This window comes from Lactuca sativa, chromosome 6 (genome assembly GCF_002870075.4).
Source record: "Lactuca sativa cultivar Salinas chromosome 6, Lsat_Salinas_v11, whole genome shotgun sequence".
NCBI lineage: Eukaryota > Viridiplantae > Streptophyta > Magnoliopsida > Asterales > Asteraceae > Lactuca > Lactuca sativa.
In genome coordinates this window covers 153,380,711-153,399,377 of record NC_056628.2, presented here as the reverse complement: position 1 = coordinate 153,399,377, position 18,667 = coordinate 153,380,711, and the positions used below count along the sequence as shown (strand labels likewise).

Below are 18,667 nucleotides of genomic sequence, written 5' to 3'. Positions count from 1 at the left end.
GAAACACACACCATCTGGCAGCACACATGGCCGCACACAGGGCCGCACACATGTGCTGGCAGCACACTAGGCCGCACACACACATGTAGTGTGTATTTCGGCCATACACCCTCTTGTATAGCCTTATAAACCCTCAAACACACATATATGATTATAAGGCTTAGGAAGGTCATCAACCCTATTTCCTTTTCCTCGATTTGGATGTGGTCTGGTGGGATGTCGGGTAGCCGTCCGAGGGTCGTTTCATTATTAATTATATATCATATGTGCATATATAGACATAAAAGTACTTCCATATTCATGCGAAATCATTTACATCATTAGTAAGTTACCATTGGGGTAACACAGGATTACACTTATACTATTGCTAGATCAATGAGTCAGTTCATTCATGAGTCAATACTTATTACTATGAGAACATATACATTACATTACTATGAGTACATATATAACTATACTAGAAACGGAACATATACTACTATACTAAGGAAGAGAAGATATACAACAGTACTAGAACAGGAACAATACATTACATATACATACATACACTTACATAAATGTGATCCACTGTATCGGAGCATGCCTTAAATGTCATGGCCCAAGTTGTAACCAGAGTCTCTCGGAGGGAGAGCGTGAGTTTGCATATAGATCTATACTGGATTGACTATCCTACACCTTGCTGCTAGCTACATCCGGACCTGCAGGTCTGCGGGTGCCAAACGTCATACCTTTTTACGACCTACATTTGTCGTTGTTACTCAGTCGATAGTATGGTACAATAAATCACATGATACTTTAATATAAATCCGGTTTAAGGTAGATAGTACTGCAGTAGTTAATATAATATAATACTACAAATACTACAGTAATTTATCCTTTATATACATTTAGTGACTATTTCACTTAAATAATAATGTATAAACTATATTTTGATAATGATAGTTACACTTGGAAAATTACACACTTTTACGATAAACAAACATACAAAACAGTTACGCCTTGGTAGAAGGCTACTTTTAATAGAAAATATAGGTTTTTCTGAGAGATTCAAACTTTTACAAACAATTACAAACATTTACATACATTTTACAAACTTACAATGGAGACATGTTCAAATGTTTTGATAACAAACACCAACACTAAAATACTTATGAACTCACCAGCTTAATGCTGATACTCACTTTCAAAATAACTTGTATTTTCAGGTCATCAGTAGACCGGTACCGAGACCATCTTTTGAGAAGATGGAGCGCATTCAGGACTCATCTCTTTATTTTGACTTACATTATTTTTTGGTGTCTATAACTATACAGAACACACTTGTATTAAAATTATATATTTAATGCAATGGATGATGTTGTTTGCTTGTTTACTATTCTGTGTTGTGATACTTTACATGACGTCCTCCGCCCCAGAACGTTTCCGCCGTTCTCGGTTTTGGGGTGTGACAAGAAGACACCCAAATGTAATATTAATGCTAGGACCCAACACAATATTTTATAGCTTAGAAGAGGGATGCCATAATCCAAACTATAAAATATTTGAAGGTAGGTGAATGACGATTCACCAATTTCCTCCATGAAAAACGAAATGTATTATTGGGTTTTAATTGGTTTTGAAACTCCTAGATTCATTTGAGATTCATTAAACTTTTCAATGACATGTTTCAATCTCGATTGTGCCCTTCAAGTTTTGTGATTCCGATGCCGAGGATCACAAAACAAGGTGTGAATAACCATGCAAATTACTTGGTACTCTTAATGTTTATCAACTAATTGATGTGTTGGTTAACCACACGTGCTCCATCGATCTATGATAAACCTTAAGCCACCCTTTTCCAACCTTGTCAAATCCAAGTTAGTGTGTCGGTTTACCACACACGCTCCACTAACAACTTAAGCAAGGTGCAAAGTGTAATTTCAAGAGTTAGCACTAAATTCACATTTTCCTAAAGTAACTAAGAATGGGAATTAATAAAACATTTAGTTAGTTTATAAGAATCATTATACTTTTAATAAGAATTAAATTCATTGTCCTACCCTTTCGGCTAACGACCCTCCACCAATTAAGGAAGCGGTGGGTGTGAGTGGACACACATTAAGCTTCTATTTTATAGGCAACAACCTTATATCCCCTTATTGACAGGCTTTGTGAATGTGGCCTACTAACGGTAAAACGACTTGTTCTTATACATACATACATATATATATATATATATATATATATATATATATGTATATATATATATATATATATATATATATATATTATTAACTTATGATATTATAAAGTATAAGGGTTGAATTTTAACTTTTAAAATTCTAGGGGTTGGAACTTGGAACTAAAGTTTTCTAAAGTGACTTTACATGTTCCAAAACTTGAGGGCAAGTTTTGTAACTATTCAAAACTTTTCAACTTCATAACTTATGAGTTATTGGTTTTAAAATGAAGACTCTTCATTTTATGTACCCTATCTGTTATTTAATGGACTTTAAAAAAAGACTTTTGGTACACCGTAACTTGAGGACAAATTATAGATTCCATTAAAAACATTTAGATCAAGAATTAAACTAACAAAGAATTTACAAATAATTCCTATGATCTACCAAGCTCATAAGTGTGTGAACATTCATATCAACAATTTCAAGAATCATAAAAATATATATAAAACTTTAAATTTTGATAAGAACCATTGTAAAGGGATTAGCATAATCATTACCACATCAAAAACAGGTTTTATAAGTCCAAAACAATTTAGAGTAATGATTCTAGTCCATTTCCAGGAGCAAAACTCGAAAAACTTCACTCTGGGCCTCCTACTCATCGAGTGCATGAACCTACTTGATGAGTAGGATGAATATATGCATGGACTCATCGAGTCCCCCCATGGACTCGGCGAGTTCACTCAGTTGAAAGCATAAATTTCGACTTTCTTCAACAATTTGCATCAAGTATCAAGAAAACAAGCCTAGGCTCTGATACTAATGAAGGGTTTTGAGCATTCTAACACTCCTAAGGTGTACATGCAACTCTAGAAACCTTGGATCTATGTTTTACTAAGATACATGCAAATTTGATTTTTCCAAGGTTCTCAACCTAACTAGCATCGCATGGGGAACTTGAAACATAAAAGCTAGTAGAAGAACATACCTTTCTTGTTGCTTGGTTTGCTTAAGAACTTTGTGAGCCTAGCACCCCAAATGTGATGCCTCAAGTGTTTCAGACAACACCACAACTCTTGGAATAACTTTGAGAGAAGTACACACACACTAAAAATCGGCTAGCCCTCTTGTTCTTCACTTAATGACGATTTTGGTAGCCCATTGGGTCCTTTTATAGTTGTGTCACAAGTAGGGTTACACCATGTAAACCCTAATTGACATGGCTTTTCATTTCCTCCATGATCCATGGGTTTTAACCTCCATGGACCATCCAAGGAGCACTCTATGGGTTTTATCCCAATTCAATAAACCATGGATCATTGGACCACTATATAAGAATGAATGCTTTACATAATCAACCCCATATATTTAATTAGTCTCATTTTGATCACCAAATTAATTCTTGATCAATACTAATTAAATAATAGTATTAATATATTAGAACTTATAATATATTAATAAACCATAAGTGTCTTTTTCTCATTTTCTTTATCCAAGTGTCATGATGCCATGCAACCCAAATGGACCATGCCAACCGGGTCAAGTACATACCAGAAATAGTTATGGACTTAGACACCTTATCCAACATGCATCACATAATCAGACAATTCTATCAAGAAATTTCTAAAGATCCCTAACCTATCACTAGCATGTTGTTCTAACATATCGAAAATCAAGTAACAGTATGGTATTTTGGGGTCTACTATCGCACCCCAAAACCGGAACGTCGGAAACGTTCTGGGGTGGATGGCGTCATGTCAAGTATCACAACATATGCAGTATAGTAATCAAATTACAAAGGAAAATACAAGGGAAAATAATATGTCCTTTTCTCATTTTCCCTGAAATACTATCATTACCAAAGTACGGTATTTTATTTTTAAAGAAAGCAGGAGATTATCACTAGTAAAATACAAGGGAAAATAACATATACCTCAGCAGAATATACTACTGACTAACGTAAAGAAATCATAGACTCCAGGAGAGTATTGAATGAACAACACGCCTGGCTTAGTCTAACAAAAGGAGACACAGACCCCAGACGGTATCAAATGTACGATACGCCTAACAAGGTCTAGAACAAAGAGAAACAGACCCCATACAATATCAAATGAAAGATACAACTAGCAAGGTCTAAAACAGTGAATACAGACCCCAGACAGTATCAAATGAAAGATAAAGCTAGCAAGGTCTAAAACAGTGTAATTCCAAGAATGTCTTTCCAGCATATAGTGTTAAACATCGTTACCTTAAGGCCATGAATTATAAGGTAAACATGGAGATACTCGTAACCATACTAATCGACACTATAGTACTTGATGCCCTACAAGCGTCGGTGTAAATATGACATTTGTCACCCCTTGGCTTGGTAGGCCGTGGACTATAGCTAGCAGTCAGGGTGCGGGGGTGTCAATCCCGTATAGATCTATACACAAAATGTCCGCTCTCCCTACAAGAGACTCTGGCTACCAACTCGACGATGGGGAGATCTGTGTCTTGAAGATGTATCTCAAACAGTGAATTCTGATGTAATTGCTGGACTAGCAGTAGAGACTCATAACTGAACCGATCGATGTAAACCTATATGTCTATACATATATACATAATATATAATTAATGATCAAACGACCTTCGGACGGATATCCGATCCCACCAAACCACATCCAAACGAGGAAAAGGAAATAGGGCAAACTAGCCTTCCTAAGTCCTTTAAACATTATTATATAACTATACGAGTACAGGCATACATTTAACTAAGTAGAAACATTTAACGAAGCTGAAGTGTTTAACGAAGTAGAAGTGTTTCATGAAGTAGAAGCGTTAACAAGTAGAAGCGTATCGTGAAGTAGAAGCGTTAACAAGTAGAAGCATATCGTGAAGTAGAAGCGTATCACGAAGTAAAAGCGTTAACAAGTAGGAGCGTATCACGAAGTAGGAGCGTATCACGAAGTAGGAGGGTATCACGAAGTAAAAGCGTATCACGAAGTAAAAGCGTATCACGAAGTAAAAAGCGTTAACAAAGTAATTGCATTTAACTAAGTAGGAGCATTAACTAAGTAGAAGTATACCGAAGCAGTAGTATCTAACAAAGTAGGAGTATAAAAACATGGAAGAAAACTTTGATGAAAACTTTGGAAAACCTTTATACATAAGAAAATCACGACTTGGAATTCTTTTGTAAAATAAGTTTAAAAACCTTTAGAAATCCTTTGAAACCTTTCATAAACAAGTTTTAAATGAAACTTTGATAAAATATTATAGGTATGGAAATCCTTTGTTTAAAATACTGCTGTAGCTGAATCTGAAGTAAAACATACAGCGTGAGAGACAATTTGAGAAAAGTTTTGGACAAGTAAAGACATTTTGGAAAACCATTACAGTATCATACTCGGTAAAACAGTTGACAGTGTAATAAATCCTTATGCATGCGGGTTATCAATCACATGTGATTGATATGATAACTGGCATGTTTTAACTTGTATTCCCCCTCCCCCCATAAAAGAATGTAAAGACATTTAAAACGTTAATTCAGGGGTATGAACTCACCTGTTGTAAGCGGATCGAACGAAAATGTCGGTTGGGTGCTCGGTGGCAAGTAAAGACTTGAACACGCTTAGTGACCTATTAACATATGATGACATATGTTTACATACAATTAGTAAATATAACACTAATTAAACACGTATATGCATCCTAAAATGCGGAAAGCACTTTGGTTAACTGCTAGAAGTGTCTCGGGTAACATCTAAGGGTGTGTATGGCCTAAATAGGGAGTTTACTCTTCAAGATTAAACTCTTTATAGAGTTTACGGCCCTAAGACCTTGTCCCCATGAGTTTACAGCCTTAAACTCATTGATGGTGTGTTCTTTGATGCATTAAGGTCTTATAACACTTTTGGAACTAGGGTAGGTTCAATTCTAGGGCCTATGAAGGGTTTAAGGCTTCAAAATGGGCCATTTGAGGAGTTTACGGCCTATGACTACTCCTTGAGGAGTTTATGACCATAAACACATGAGTTTACGGTAGTAAACTGATGTTGGTCCATTTTTTTTGTTTTTTGGTGGTTCTAACTCATGTATGTAAGGTTCTAGTCACTTTTAGGAGCATAAGAAGGTGTTTAGGGCACTTAAACACCTTGGAAAGGTGTTTACGGTCTAAGAAGATGTTGCTAGCGAGTTTACTACCTTAAAAACATGAGTTTATGGTAGGAAACTCATTTTGTCCATGAATCCTATGTTTTGGTGGTTGTAGGTTAAGCATACGAAGTTCTAGGTCCAATTCCAAGCGATACAAAGTGTTAAGGGCACTTTAACACCCTTTGGAGGTGTTTATGGTCTAAGAACCTTCTTGGACTGTAAACTCAAGTGTGACACATATTTGTATGCTTTGGTGCATATCATGAAGGAAAATAAGGTTCTATGCACTCAAGGAAGTTCATGGAAGCCTTCGGAGGTGTTTGAGGGGTAGTTTAACACCTTAAAAGGTGTTTATGGTCCATGCATATGGGTTTACGGTCTAAGGATGTTCTTAGACCGTAAACTCATGTTTACTCCCCTTTTGGTCCGATTTTGGTGTTCCAAGTCCTTTCGGGTAAGCCTCTAAGCAACTGCTAAACATGAGAAGTGGTTTGGAAGGGTTTTTGAGCATTAAAACCCCATTATGAGTGTTTACGGTCCGTGAAGGTGTTCTTGGACCGTAAACTCATGTTCTTGAGGTTTTTGGATGATTATGTCACGAATTTGCAAGCTAGATAAGTTAGATAACAAGCTAGGAAGGTTTACTTACCGATTTGAGGCTCGGATGGGCGATTTTTGACCAAAACCCATTTGTAGAGAGAATGTAAAGAGAGAGAGAGAGAGAGTCTAAGGTGGGAAAAGGCTTCTAAGGAGTGTCCACCCACCCTTATATAGGGCTTGGGTGTTGTACCTGGTATACGACTATCCGATACTTATGTTTAACGAGGTTTAAATTTTTACCCGGTTAAATGGCCGCAAGTAAAAATAAACTTTTTCCAATTAAATGGAAAGATAATTTACGTGTTTCTATTCTCGCTTGACGAATATTAATTAAAATATTCCAACGGGTTTAAATCCGGTAAAAAATATTTTCGGGATAAATTTGGCTAATTTTTGACATAATTAATTTCGATGTTAACTTCGTCATTAAAACTAACGGAAATTTTTGGGTTGTCACATCATCCACCCGTCAAAGGGAATTTCGTCCCGAAATTCAGGCTTAGGCAAGGAAGTAGGTATGAATGACCGAGCAATGAAATGAGGGTACTTCCTATTCGGATGGTCCTCGCGCTCCCAAGTGAACTCCAGTCTTCGCTTGGCCTTCCAGCGAACCTTCACTTACGGGATGCAGATTCCGTCTCGTGCAGTTAGCGATTCCTACAGGTTCATCTACGAAGTTAGGGTTCCCAATGGTTTCTATCAAGATGAGTGGGATACAAAGAGTGACGTCGGGCAACACTTATCAATGTCTAAGAAGTGGATTGATATGTGGTGAAACTTGTGGAATTTCCGAAAGTAGTAGTGGTCTGATGAGGGTTGGACCAATCTCCGTAAAGAATCTCGAATGGTCCTAAGCTCTTGGAAGGGTAGAGCATTTCAGTACTTAGAACATAGTGTACTTCTATGGCGAGATCATCACTGGCGTGATCGCCATTTCGAAGTTCTAAATGCTCTCTCTTATACTGGAAGTGTAGTCCTTCAGGTTGGTTCTTAGAAATCTCGAGTTGTCCTTGGATTCGTGTTTCTACTGTTGATTGGCTCTCCGAGGTTTTCCGGATCATCGGATGGATTGCATGCCTACGATTATCTGTTTGCTGCAGAGTGTCTATCTCAATCTTGTGCAAAATGAACCTGCACTTCTGATTCTCGAGATATTTCTACGAAAACCCTCAGGGTCGGGGAGAAAGGGTTTCATTAGACGAGTGTTGGACTATCTCGGGAGGTGTTATACTATTTCTGTGCGAGATAGTATCCATGGAACACCTAGTAGTCCAATGAATCTCTAAGACATGTCCTATTCTCCAATGCTTTGGTTTATTTTGGTGCGGAAAGTGCGGGCTCTTGTATAACCCTTCGACTAACACCTAGACTGGTGTCAAGTCTATAATCTCTTCGGGATTTGGGTTATAAGGCTTAACACAACCTACTCTCGCACTTTATTCAAGTATCCTTGGCTGCGGAGGTTATCCTGTGGTTCTCGGTATTCTAGTGTTCACTTCGGATAATGCAGTCTATCCTCTACAGGGTGATGGTGGTTTCCTCCATGCGAGAGGGAGGAGGGTCCTAGGCACTACTCTTCGGTAACAAGGTGGACAAAGTGCCTGAGTAGTGCGAACATCTTCTGCAAGTACTCTTCCGAAGGTTCTGAGTTTTCTCGGTCTAGGTCAAATCTAGTGAATAGAGGGTTCCATCACTCGAAGCTTTAATCTCCTCATCCATTCTTCTCAGAGGTCAACTTATTGCAGCTTCTGGATTTCTAGGATATCCGTTGAGATGCTTAATTCGGGGGATTAAGCGTGAGTGGATGGTCGTAGTCAATGTCCTTGACTCTTACGACTCAGATTTCTTTACCAACTGAGGGTGTTAGCTACTATGTTGGCTTAACCAGGATGACAACAAATTTTGGATTTGTGGTCATTGTAGTAGCTCAACCCGCAGTTGTTCTCTTGACTCTAGTTCCTATTCTATGGAATAGGATGAAGGGTTTTATTATGAGGTTCATGGTAGAGCTCATACTTGGCTTAACCACTAATACTTGGTGTATGCAAGCCATATATAATTGAGGTCGGTAGGATGTTCAGTTGTGCGACCCCACCCCAGACCCACAACCCAACGAGGAACAGGGAGTAGGGAGGAAGCACACATCTTAAATCTTTTTGATCTCAATTATATACCACCCTTATGCATATGCCTAGTTATAGTGGTCAGTCCCATGAGTTCTATCCTCTCGATTCACGAACCGGATTGCGAGGTGTGAAGGGTGTTTCTGGGGGATCTACGGAGTATGCTTCGGGTGGTTATTGTCTTTTGGAATACATGCAGTGTCTTTCACTTGGGTTTCTATCTGTCTAAGAAGGGTTGGTTAACAGTGTGCGGTACCCTTCCCTGGATACATTCGGAAGGTTTGAAATAAGAGGGACGACTGACGGATCGCATTAGGTTTTATTATTCTTATTCTGTTTAGGTTCGGAAGAACCTTTATTTGCCGAATGGCCATGGAGAAAGTTCTTTTTACACAACACTAGGGAGTTACACATGGTTGCACAAAGTCAAACCATGATTTATAGCGGCGTCGAAGTTGGCATACTTCGACATGATATAGAATGAGAGTCGATAGGGTCATGTGCCGAACGGGCACACAAGTTCTAGGCATCTCAGGTTTTGTCCCGTGTATCACTGTCACGGATACTTGGACCGATAAAGTCGACGCGGAACTACAGAGGGTCCTGAGTGTTTCTGAGTAAAGTACCTTTTCATGAATGGATTCTCACGAGGCATTTCTATAATCGCCTAACATATACTAGTCATGTATAATTATGGTGGGGAGGACTGTCGATTGAGCGACTCTGCCCTAAATCCACAACCAAACGAGGAACAGGAAATGAGGCGGCCTTCACTCACTCTAGGTCTATCCGTCTCAATTATACATGGCCGTAACGTATATATTTAGCCATTATAGTTGTACCTGATGAAATTTTTAAATTTTATAACCGTGCTGCGACTTTCGCCTTAACAGGGAAGTATTTACATTTGGAATTTTTCTTTTAACGTTTTGATTAGTTATCTGAGATTGAGAGACGTACCAAAAATCTATCGGGTTCCTTGATGCTTCTCCCTAAGCATTAGAGTAGGACTCCTCCTGTGTCCTTGTCTTTTCTTTCTGTTGGGCAATCTCGCTTTAGGTGCCCAACTCACCACGTAGGTGGCATACTGGACTGATCGTCACATTGGTGGTTGATGTAATAAACTCAACCGGGGTTCTGCAGACGCGAGCAGTATTCCCCTTCATGTGGCACCTAGCACAATAGAGTTCTCGACAGATACCATGATGATGGTAGCTACATTTGCCGCAGGGGGGAAGGTTTCCTAGGTATGTCTTCTTGAAGTCAGGATGGAAGGGCTGGCAGGGGTATTGACTGTCTCAGCTCGTTGCCCTTCGAAAGGTCCTTGAGCCAAGGTACTTCCCTCCTCGATCTTGACCTTTCTCTTTAGTGGATTTGGTTGAGGCTCTTGGGTGGTTGCGTATGCAGGCGTTGGTTGCTGCTGTCCATTGCTAGTATCGGGAATTCCGATAGGGCTCTTGCAAACATTGGCGTTGTTAGCATTCAGATGAGCCATGATAGCTGCTACGGCTGCCGAGACTGCAGCTTGGACCGTAGCTTCATCGAATAAGAGAGTTGGTTTCTTGCCGGCAGATGGGTTACGCTTCTTCGGAGGCATGGTTTTTCCTACACAGAAAGGAATACAAGCTGATGAGAGACGATGGTTAACCCTGGACGTATCTATCCTTACTATATTAGGCATAAATTTTTCCCGTGCTTTGGATACTGGTTGTCTGAGTGTCGACCTACATCCCTATGATGTAGTCCGGGTATTCAAGGTAGGAGTATGAGTATCAGAAAAAGCCATAAGATGGGAGTCGTTACTACTAAGTTACCTTTATACTGGGAAAGGTTTCACTCTCTGGCCTGGAAAGATTTGAGAACAGTTCGGAACGAAAGTCGCGGGAAGGAAAGTTCATGAAGACTTATGGCTAAACAACCTCAACAGAGGTGTAGGGATCCGCTCTCATCGTATTACTTGCAACGGGAAAAAGGTGATTTACCTAACACATAGCGTGAGTAGTGTAATCACTAACTCACTAAATTGTATTATTTTATAGGTGTATTAGCGTGACGAACACGAGGAAAAGACTCTTCTCGGGTTCCATGTACTGGCTCCCTCTGTCTACCTCGTATCTTTGACCGGGACCGGCGTTGGTTTCATTCGAGTAGTTACCTAGGGTTCTCTTCTCTTATAGACATATTGAATTTCTACTCCGCCTTACATCCAAATCCGACTCTGGGTGTCATCACTTCATGATGGATGACTAGAAATCTTGGAAGTTTAGGCGAATTTCTCACCGATGTCCCTAAAAAGATATAGGCACTTGGTGATTTCAATAGTCTCGACCCAGTTCATTTATTTCTGAACTGGAAATCTTCTCAATCAACCTCTTCTGGGTCTGAATCAACTCTTCTGCCGAGTACCGAAGTGGATAGGGTCTTCTACAGGCTTCGTGCAAGAATGGAAATGTCTAAAGAATCCTAAGAGATTATTAACATTTCACTGGGTGATCCATATTGATTCCTGCTACGATTACATAGGGTATACAAATAATATATAGTGTAGATCCGATAGGCCTTCGAATATGTGATACTACCCTATATCCACATCCCAACGAAGAAAAGGAAGTAAAGTGAAACCACACATTCTCAGCCTATGGGATCCTTATTATATATATAACCTTGGGAGTATATCCTCTGTAATTGTAGGTATATCAATAAGGATCTTTTTAGTTCTTCACACAAGGTTATCTATGGGTCCTAAAATACCCCTATGGTATTTTAATTTCTTGTTTGTTTCTTATCTTCTGAATATGATTCTGGGATTAATGTCAGTCTTTTAGTATTCAAAAATACTCCATAGTATTTTAAACTTTATGTTTGGCTCTAGCATTCGTAGTTGGTAAGTTTCAGACCTGTTGCAACACCACTATCACTCCCAGGTACTCGTTCATCGCATCTCGAATAAATGTTGTTGATCAGGTTACATTTATTCCAGCTTACGATTACATAACTGCCCAGGTTTAACTGTAGTGCTCAATATCCAAAGACTTTTATTCTTGTTCTCCTTGTGATACTTGTGTTCGAGTGTTTAGATTCTGGATGTTCTTATACTTTGGTAAAATATGGTTATATTTTAAAGTATAATTGTTGGTTAGAGTGTTTTATCCCTATGTATTTATGGGCTGTGTATCTTTTATGAATTGATATACTTAGCTCACTATAAACAATGCTCTGATACCAATATGTCACACCCCAAAACTGGAATGGCGGAAACATTCTGGGGTGGATGACGTCATGTCAAGTATCACAACATATGCAGTATAGTAATCAAAGTACAACAACCATTCCATTAATAGTAATAGTTTTACATAGTTTACATTTCATAGAAACATCAAAGTAATACAAGTAATAATATAGGTGCAGCTTGGTACTAAACTGTCTTCATCCAAAAGCTCCTGGAATGTACCTGTCTATTGCTGACCTAAGAATACAAGTTATTTGAAAGCGAGTATCAGCATTTTTACAAATGCTGGTGAGTTCATAAGTATTTAGTGTCATTTTATTCAAATAACTTTATAAAAAGTAGTAGTTTAGAGTAAACAGTGTATTAGAGTCCTTTCCAAAAAATCCTATATTTTCTAATTAAAAGTAGTCTTCTACAAAGACCCGACGGTGTTATGTTTTTAAAGAGAAATTTTCCCTGAAATACTATCATTACCAAAGTACGGTATTTGATTTTTAAAGAAAGCAGGAGATTATCACTAGTAAAGTATAAGGGAAAATAACATATGCCTCAGCAGAATATACTGCTGACTAAGGCAAAGAAATCATAGACTCCAGGAGAATATCGAATGAACGACACGCCTGACTCAGTCTAACAAAAGGAGACACAGACCCCAGACGGTATCAAATGTACGATACGGCTAGCAAGGTCTAGAACAAAGAGACACAGACCCCAGACAATATCAAATGAAAGATACAGCTAGCAAGGTCTAAAACAGTGAATACAGACCCTAGACAGTATCAAATGAAAGATACAGCTAGCAAGGTCTAAAACAGTCTAATTCCAAGAATGTTTTTCCAGCATACAGTGTTAAACATCGTTACCTTAAGGCCATGAATTATAAGGTAAACATGGAGATACTCGTAACCATACTAATCGACACTAGAGTACTTGATGCCCTGCAAGCGTCGGTGTAAATATGACATTTGTCACCCCTTGGCTTGGTAGGTCATGGACTGTAGCTAGCAGTCAGGGTGCGGGGGTGTCAATCTCGTATAGATCAACACACACAATGTCCGCTCTCCCTACAAGAGACTCTGGTTACCAACTCGACGACGGGGAGATCCGTGTCTTGAAGATGTATCTCGAACAGTGAATTCTAATGTAATTGTTGGACTAGCAGTAGAGACTCATAACTGAACCGATCGATGTAAGCCTATATGTCTATACATGTATACATAATATATAATTAATGATCAAACGACCTTCAGACGGATATCCGATCCCACCAGACCACATCCAAACAAGGAAAAGGAAATAGGGCGAACTAGCCTTCCTAAGTCCTTTAAACATTATTTATATAACTATACGAGTACAGGCATACATTTAACTAAGTAGAAACATTTAACGAAGTTCAAGTGTTTAACGAAGTAGAAGTGTTTCACGAAGTAGAAGCGTTAACAAGTAGAAGCGTATTGTGAAGTAGAAGCATTAACAAGTATAAGCGTATCGTGAAGTAGAAGCTAACAGTAGAAGCGTATCACGAAGTAAAAGCGTTAACAAGTAGGAGCGTATCATGAAGTAGGAGCGTATCACGAAGTAGGAGTGTATCACGAAGTAAAAGCGTATCACGAAGTAAAAAGCGTTAACAAAGTAATAGCATTTAACTAAGTAGGAGCATTAACTAAATAGATGTATGCCGAAGCAGTAGTATCTAACAAAGTAGGAGAATAAAAACATGGAAGGAAACTTTGATGAAAACTTTGGAAAACCTTTATACTTAAGAAAATCATGACTTGGTATTCTTTTGTAAAATAAGTTTGAAAACCTTTAGAAATACTTTGAAACCTTTCATAAACAAGTTTTAAATGAAACTTTGATAAAACATTATAGGTAAGGAAATCCTTTGTTTAAAATACTGTTGTAGCTGAATCTGAAGTAAAACATACAGCGCGAGAGACAATTTGAGAAAAGTTTTGAACAAGTAAAGACGTTTTGGAAAACCATTTACAGTATCATACTACGTAAAACAGTTGACAGTGTAATGAATCCTTGTGCATGTGGGTTATCAATCACATGTGATTGATATGATAACTGGCATGTTTTAACTTGTATCCCCCCCATAAAATCATGTAAATACATTTAAAAGGTTAATTCAGGGGTATGAACTCACCTGTTGTAAGCGGATCGAACGAAAGTGCAAGTTGGGTGCTCGGTGTCAAGTAAAGACTTGAACACGCTTAGTGACCTATTAACATATGATGACATATGTTTACATACAATTAGTAAATATAACACTAATTAAACACGTATACGCATCCTAAAATGCGGAAAGCACTTTGGTTAACTGCTAGAAGTGTCTCGGGTAACATCTAAGGGTGTGTATGGCCTAAATAGGGAGTTTACTCTTCAAGATTAAACTCTTTATAGAGTTTACGGCCCTAAGACCTTGTCCCCATGAGTTTACAGCCTTAAACTCATTGATGGTGTGTTCTTTGATGCATTAAGGTCTTATAACACTTGTGGAACTAGGGTAGGTTCAATTCTAGGGCCTATGAAGGGTTTAAGGCTTCAAAATGGGCCATTTGAGGAGTTTACGGCCTATGACTACTCCTTGAGGAGTTTATGACCATAAACACATGAGTTTACGGTAGTAAACTGATGTTGGTCCATTTTTTTTGTTTTTTGGTGGTTCTAACTCATGTATGTAAGGTTCTAGTCACTTTTAGGAGCATAAGAAGGTGTTTAGGGCACTTAAACACCTTGGAAAGGTGTTTACGGTCTAAGAAGATGTTCTTGGGGAGTTTACTACCTTAAAAACATGATTTTGTGGTAGTAAACTCATTTTGTCCATGAATCCTATGTTTTGGTGGTTGTAGGTTAAGCATACGAAATTCGAGGTCCTATTCCAAGCCATACAAAGTGTTAAGGGCACTTTAACACCCTTTGGAGGTGTTTATTGTCTATGAATGGGTGTTTACGGTCTAAGAACCTTCTTGGACTGTAAACTCAAGTGTGACACATATTTGTATGCTTTGGTGCATATCATGAAGGAAAATAAGGTTCTATGCACTCAAGGAAGTTCATGGAAGCCTTCGGAGGTGTTTGAGCGGTAGTTTAACACCTTAAAAGGTGTTTATGGTCCATGCATATGGGTTTACGGTCTAAGGATGTTCTTAGACCGTAAACTCATGTTTACTCCCCTTTTGGTCCGATTTTGGTGTTCTAAGTCCTTTCGGGTAAGCCTCTAAGCAATTGCTAAACATGAGAAGTGGTTTGGAAGGGTTTTTGAGCATTAAAACCCCCTTATGAGTGTTTACGGTCCATGAAGGTGTTCTTGGACCGTAAACTCATGTTCTTGAGGTTTTTGGATGATTATTTCACGAATTTGCAAGCTAGATAAGTTAGATAACAAGCTAGGAAGGTTTACTTACCGATTTGAGGCTCGGAGGGGCAATTTTTGACCAAAACTCGTTTGTAGAGAGAGAAAGTAGAGAGAGAGAGAGAGAGAGTCTAAGGTGGGAAAAGGCTTCTAAGGAGTGTCCACCCACCCTTATATAGGGCTTGGGTGTTGTACCTTGTATACGACTACCCGATACTTATGTTTAACGAGGTTTAAAATTTTACCCGGTTAAATGGCCGCAAGTAAAAATAAACTTTTTCCAATTAAATGGAAAGATAATTTACGTGTTTTTATTCTCGCTTGACGAATATTAATTAAAATATTCCAACGGGTTTAAATCCGGTCAAAAATATTTTCGGGATAAATTTGGCTAATTTTTGACGTAACTAATTTCGATATTAATTTCGACGTTAACTTCGACGTTAAAACTAACGGAAATTTTTGGGTTGTCACATCTACTTACTGGCGTCGGCTGATCGTACACATCTCATCCTCCTTAAGTATTTTTAAAACCATTTGAAATTCATTTTGAAAATCTTTTCCTTAGTTTGAGACTGGATTCGCACGAGTGTTCCTCCAATTCACTCAAAACAAGGCTCTAATAGCAACTTGTGACATCCATAAAATTTCAGTAAAATTTAAACTTTCCAAAACAATCCTTTTTCTATAGAAGTGTTTACAAAACCATTGTCTCCAAAACATTTATGTAAAACTAGAATCATTTACATATAGTTTTCATATCATTCACATTATCAGAGTTTCCTAGAAACCATAAGTTTAAAATGTGAGGATGTGTACGGTCACGCCTTCGCCTTGCCAAAACTTCTGGAGCACCTGAAACACATATGAGTAATTACGGTCATCCTCAAACATATGTCTCTAATTTGAGTCACAACCGACTTACGATAGAGAGCATCGGCCACCACATTGGCCTTCCCTGAGTGATAAAGGATTTCACAATCATAATCCTTCACCACATCCAACCATCGGCGCTGCCTCATATTCAGATTTGGCTGATCCATCAAGTACCTCAGGCTCTTATGATCTGAGTAAATAGTACAAAGGACCCTATAGAGGTATTGTCGCCAAAGTTTGAGGGAGAAAACCATAGCCCCTAACTCCAAATCATGCGTCGAATAATTCGCCTCATGAGGCTTCGACTGCCTCGAAGCGCACGCGACCCCTCTACATCAGCACTTACCCTAACTTGGTGATCGACACATCACAATAAACCACAAAATCCTCGATACCCTTTGATAGGGTCAGAATTGGTGCCTCGCACAGCCGCTGCCTCAAGGTCTCAAAAGCCGCCTGGTGCTCAGACCCCCATCGAAATGGAAATGTCTTCTTTGTCAATCAGGTCGATGGAACAACTATCTTGGAAAAATCTCCAATAATAACCCACCAAACCAAGGAAACTTTGAATCTCATATGGAGACCTCGGAACCTCCCACTACATCACGGCCTCGACCTTGTCCGGATCGACTAGAATACTATTCAAGTTGACAAGGTCCCCCAGAAACTGCGCCTCGCACAATCAGAAGTCACACTTGAAGAACTTTGCAAAAGTCTCTCCCTCCTCAAAGTATCCAACACTTCCCTCAAGTGCTCCACGTGTTGCTCCCAGGTCTTGTAATAAACCAATATATCATCAATAAATACAATTACAAACTGATCCAACATGGGCCTGTATACATGGTTCATGAGATCCATGAACAGAAATAGAGCATCGGTGAGCCTAAAAGGCATCACCCTGAACTCGTAATAGCCTTAACGAGTACGGAAAGTTTTCTTATGTACATATTCATCCCTAACCCTCATATGATGATAACTAGATCGCAAATCAATCTAGGAATACCAAGATACACCCTGAAGCTGGTCAAAAAGATCATCAATCCTCGGGAGTGGATAACGGTTCTTTGTCGTCACCTTATTCAACTCCCAGTAGTTAATGCACGTACAATGAGATGCATCCTTCTTATTCACAAACAAGATAGGTGCTCCCCATGGCAAACAACTCAGTCAAATGAATCCCTTTTCTAACAGCTCCTACAGCTATGTAGAAAACTCCTATATCTCGGGACGAGCCAACCGATACGGTGCTTGGGCTATCGGAGCTACACCAGGAACCAGATCAATCATGAACTCAACCAACCTTGTGGCCATATGATTGCAATGGAAGAAAATCCAATCAAATACCGAGGTGGTGCTGGTAGTAGAAGTGCAATCCCTGCTAATATGACAAGTCCAGCCATACTTGAAGCAGCCAGAACTGCCCACCCTGCACGCCCTATCGTGCGTTCTGCCGCACTTGATAGAGCAGCCCCGACCCTACCGGTCCTTCCCTCTCGCATCAATAACCTTGGGCCTCTTGCCCAAACCATCATCACTCAGAAAATTTGGCTTCCTTTTTTTCTCCATCTCCAGATCAATCTCTTCCTTGATGGGTTTTGGTCCTAAGAACATCCTATGTGCTCATACAAACCCTAATGCTTGGATCTAGGTTTCTCTATTGTACATGCAAGTTATCCAAGACTATAAACCCTAATTCTAGCATTCAAGTAATCATATTATCATGAGAATAGGTTTAAGATGTTACCTTGATTGTTATGTAGTAATAACAATCACAAATCTCCTTGTATTGACTTTAGAAAGCCTAGAGTCACAAATGTCACTCCTCTAATGGTTCACAAACACCATAAGCAAGAGGATGAAGAGGAGAGAGAAAGAGGCTGCCCAAAAACGTGTGAAACCCTAGAACAAAGCTTCGCCACGTTTTTGAGGCATAAGAGCTCCTTAAATAGTGAGGCTATTAGGGTTATCTAACAAGGAAACCCTAATTTGGATGCTTAAGCCCTAAGCAACCCATGGAATCCTTTCCTTAAAGGCCTTGGACGATTTCTAATGGGTTTCCCCATAGAATTCGTCCACCTTATAATATAAGGCAATCCATAGCCCAATTGCAATTATCTTATAATTACAATTCCAGTCCCTTAAGTTTAATTAATCTCTTTTAGTCACAAACTAAATTCTT

The 18,667-nt window shown here is 38.9% G+C and overlaps 1 protein-coding gene across 1 annotated transcript in view; it reads right to left on the bottom strand.

Moving 5' to 3' along the window:
* Positions 1–17,987, bottom strand: part of LOC111901083 (T-complex protein 1 subunit theta) — an 88,575-nt gene extending 70,588 nt beyond the window's left edge. Inside the window, exon 1 of the mRNA XM_023896952.1 lies at positions 17,789–17,987. Within this exon, the coding sequence (XP_023752720.1) occupies positions 17,789–17,987 (199 nt within the window). The remainder of the gene's footprint in view (positions 1–17,788) is intronic.
* Between the last annotated feature and the right edge of the window lie 680 nt (positions 17,988–18,667).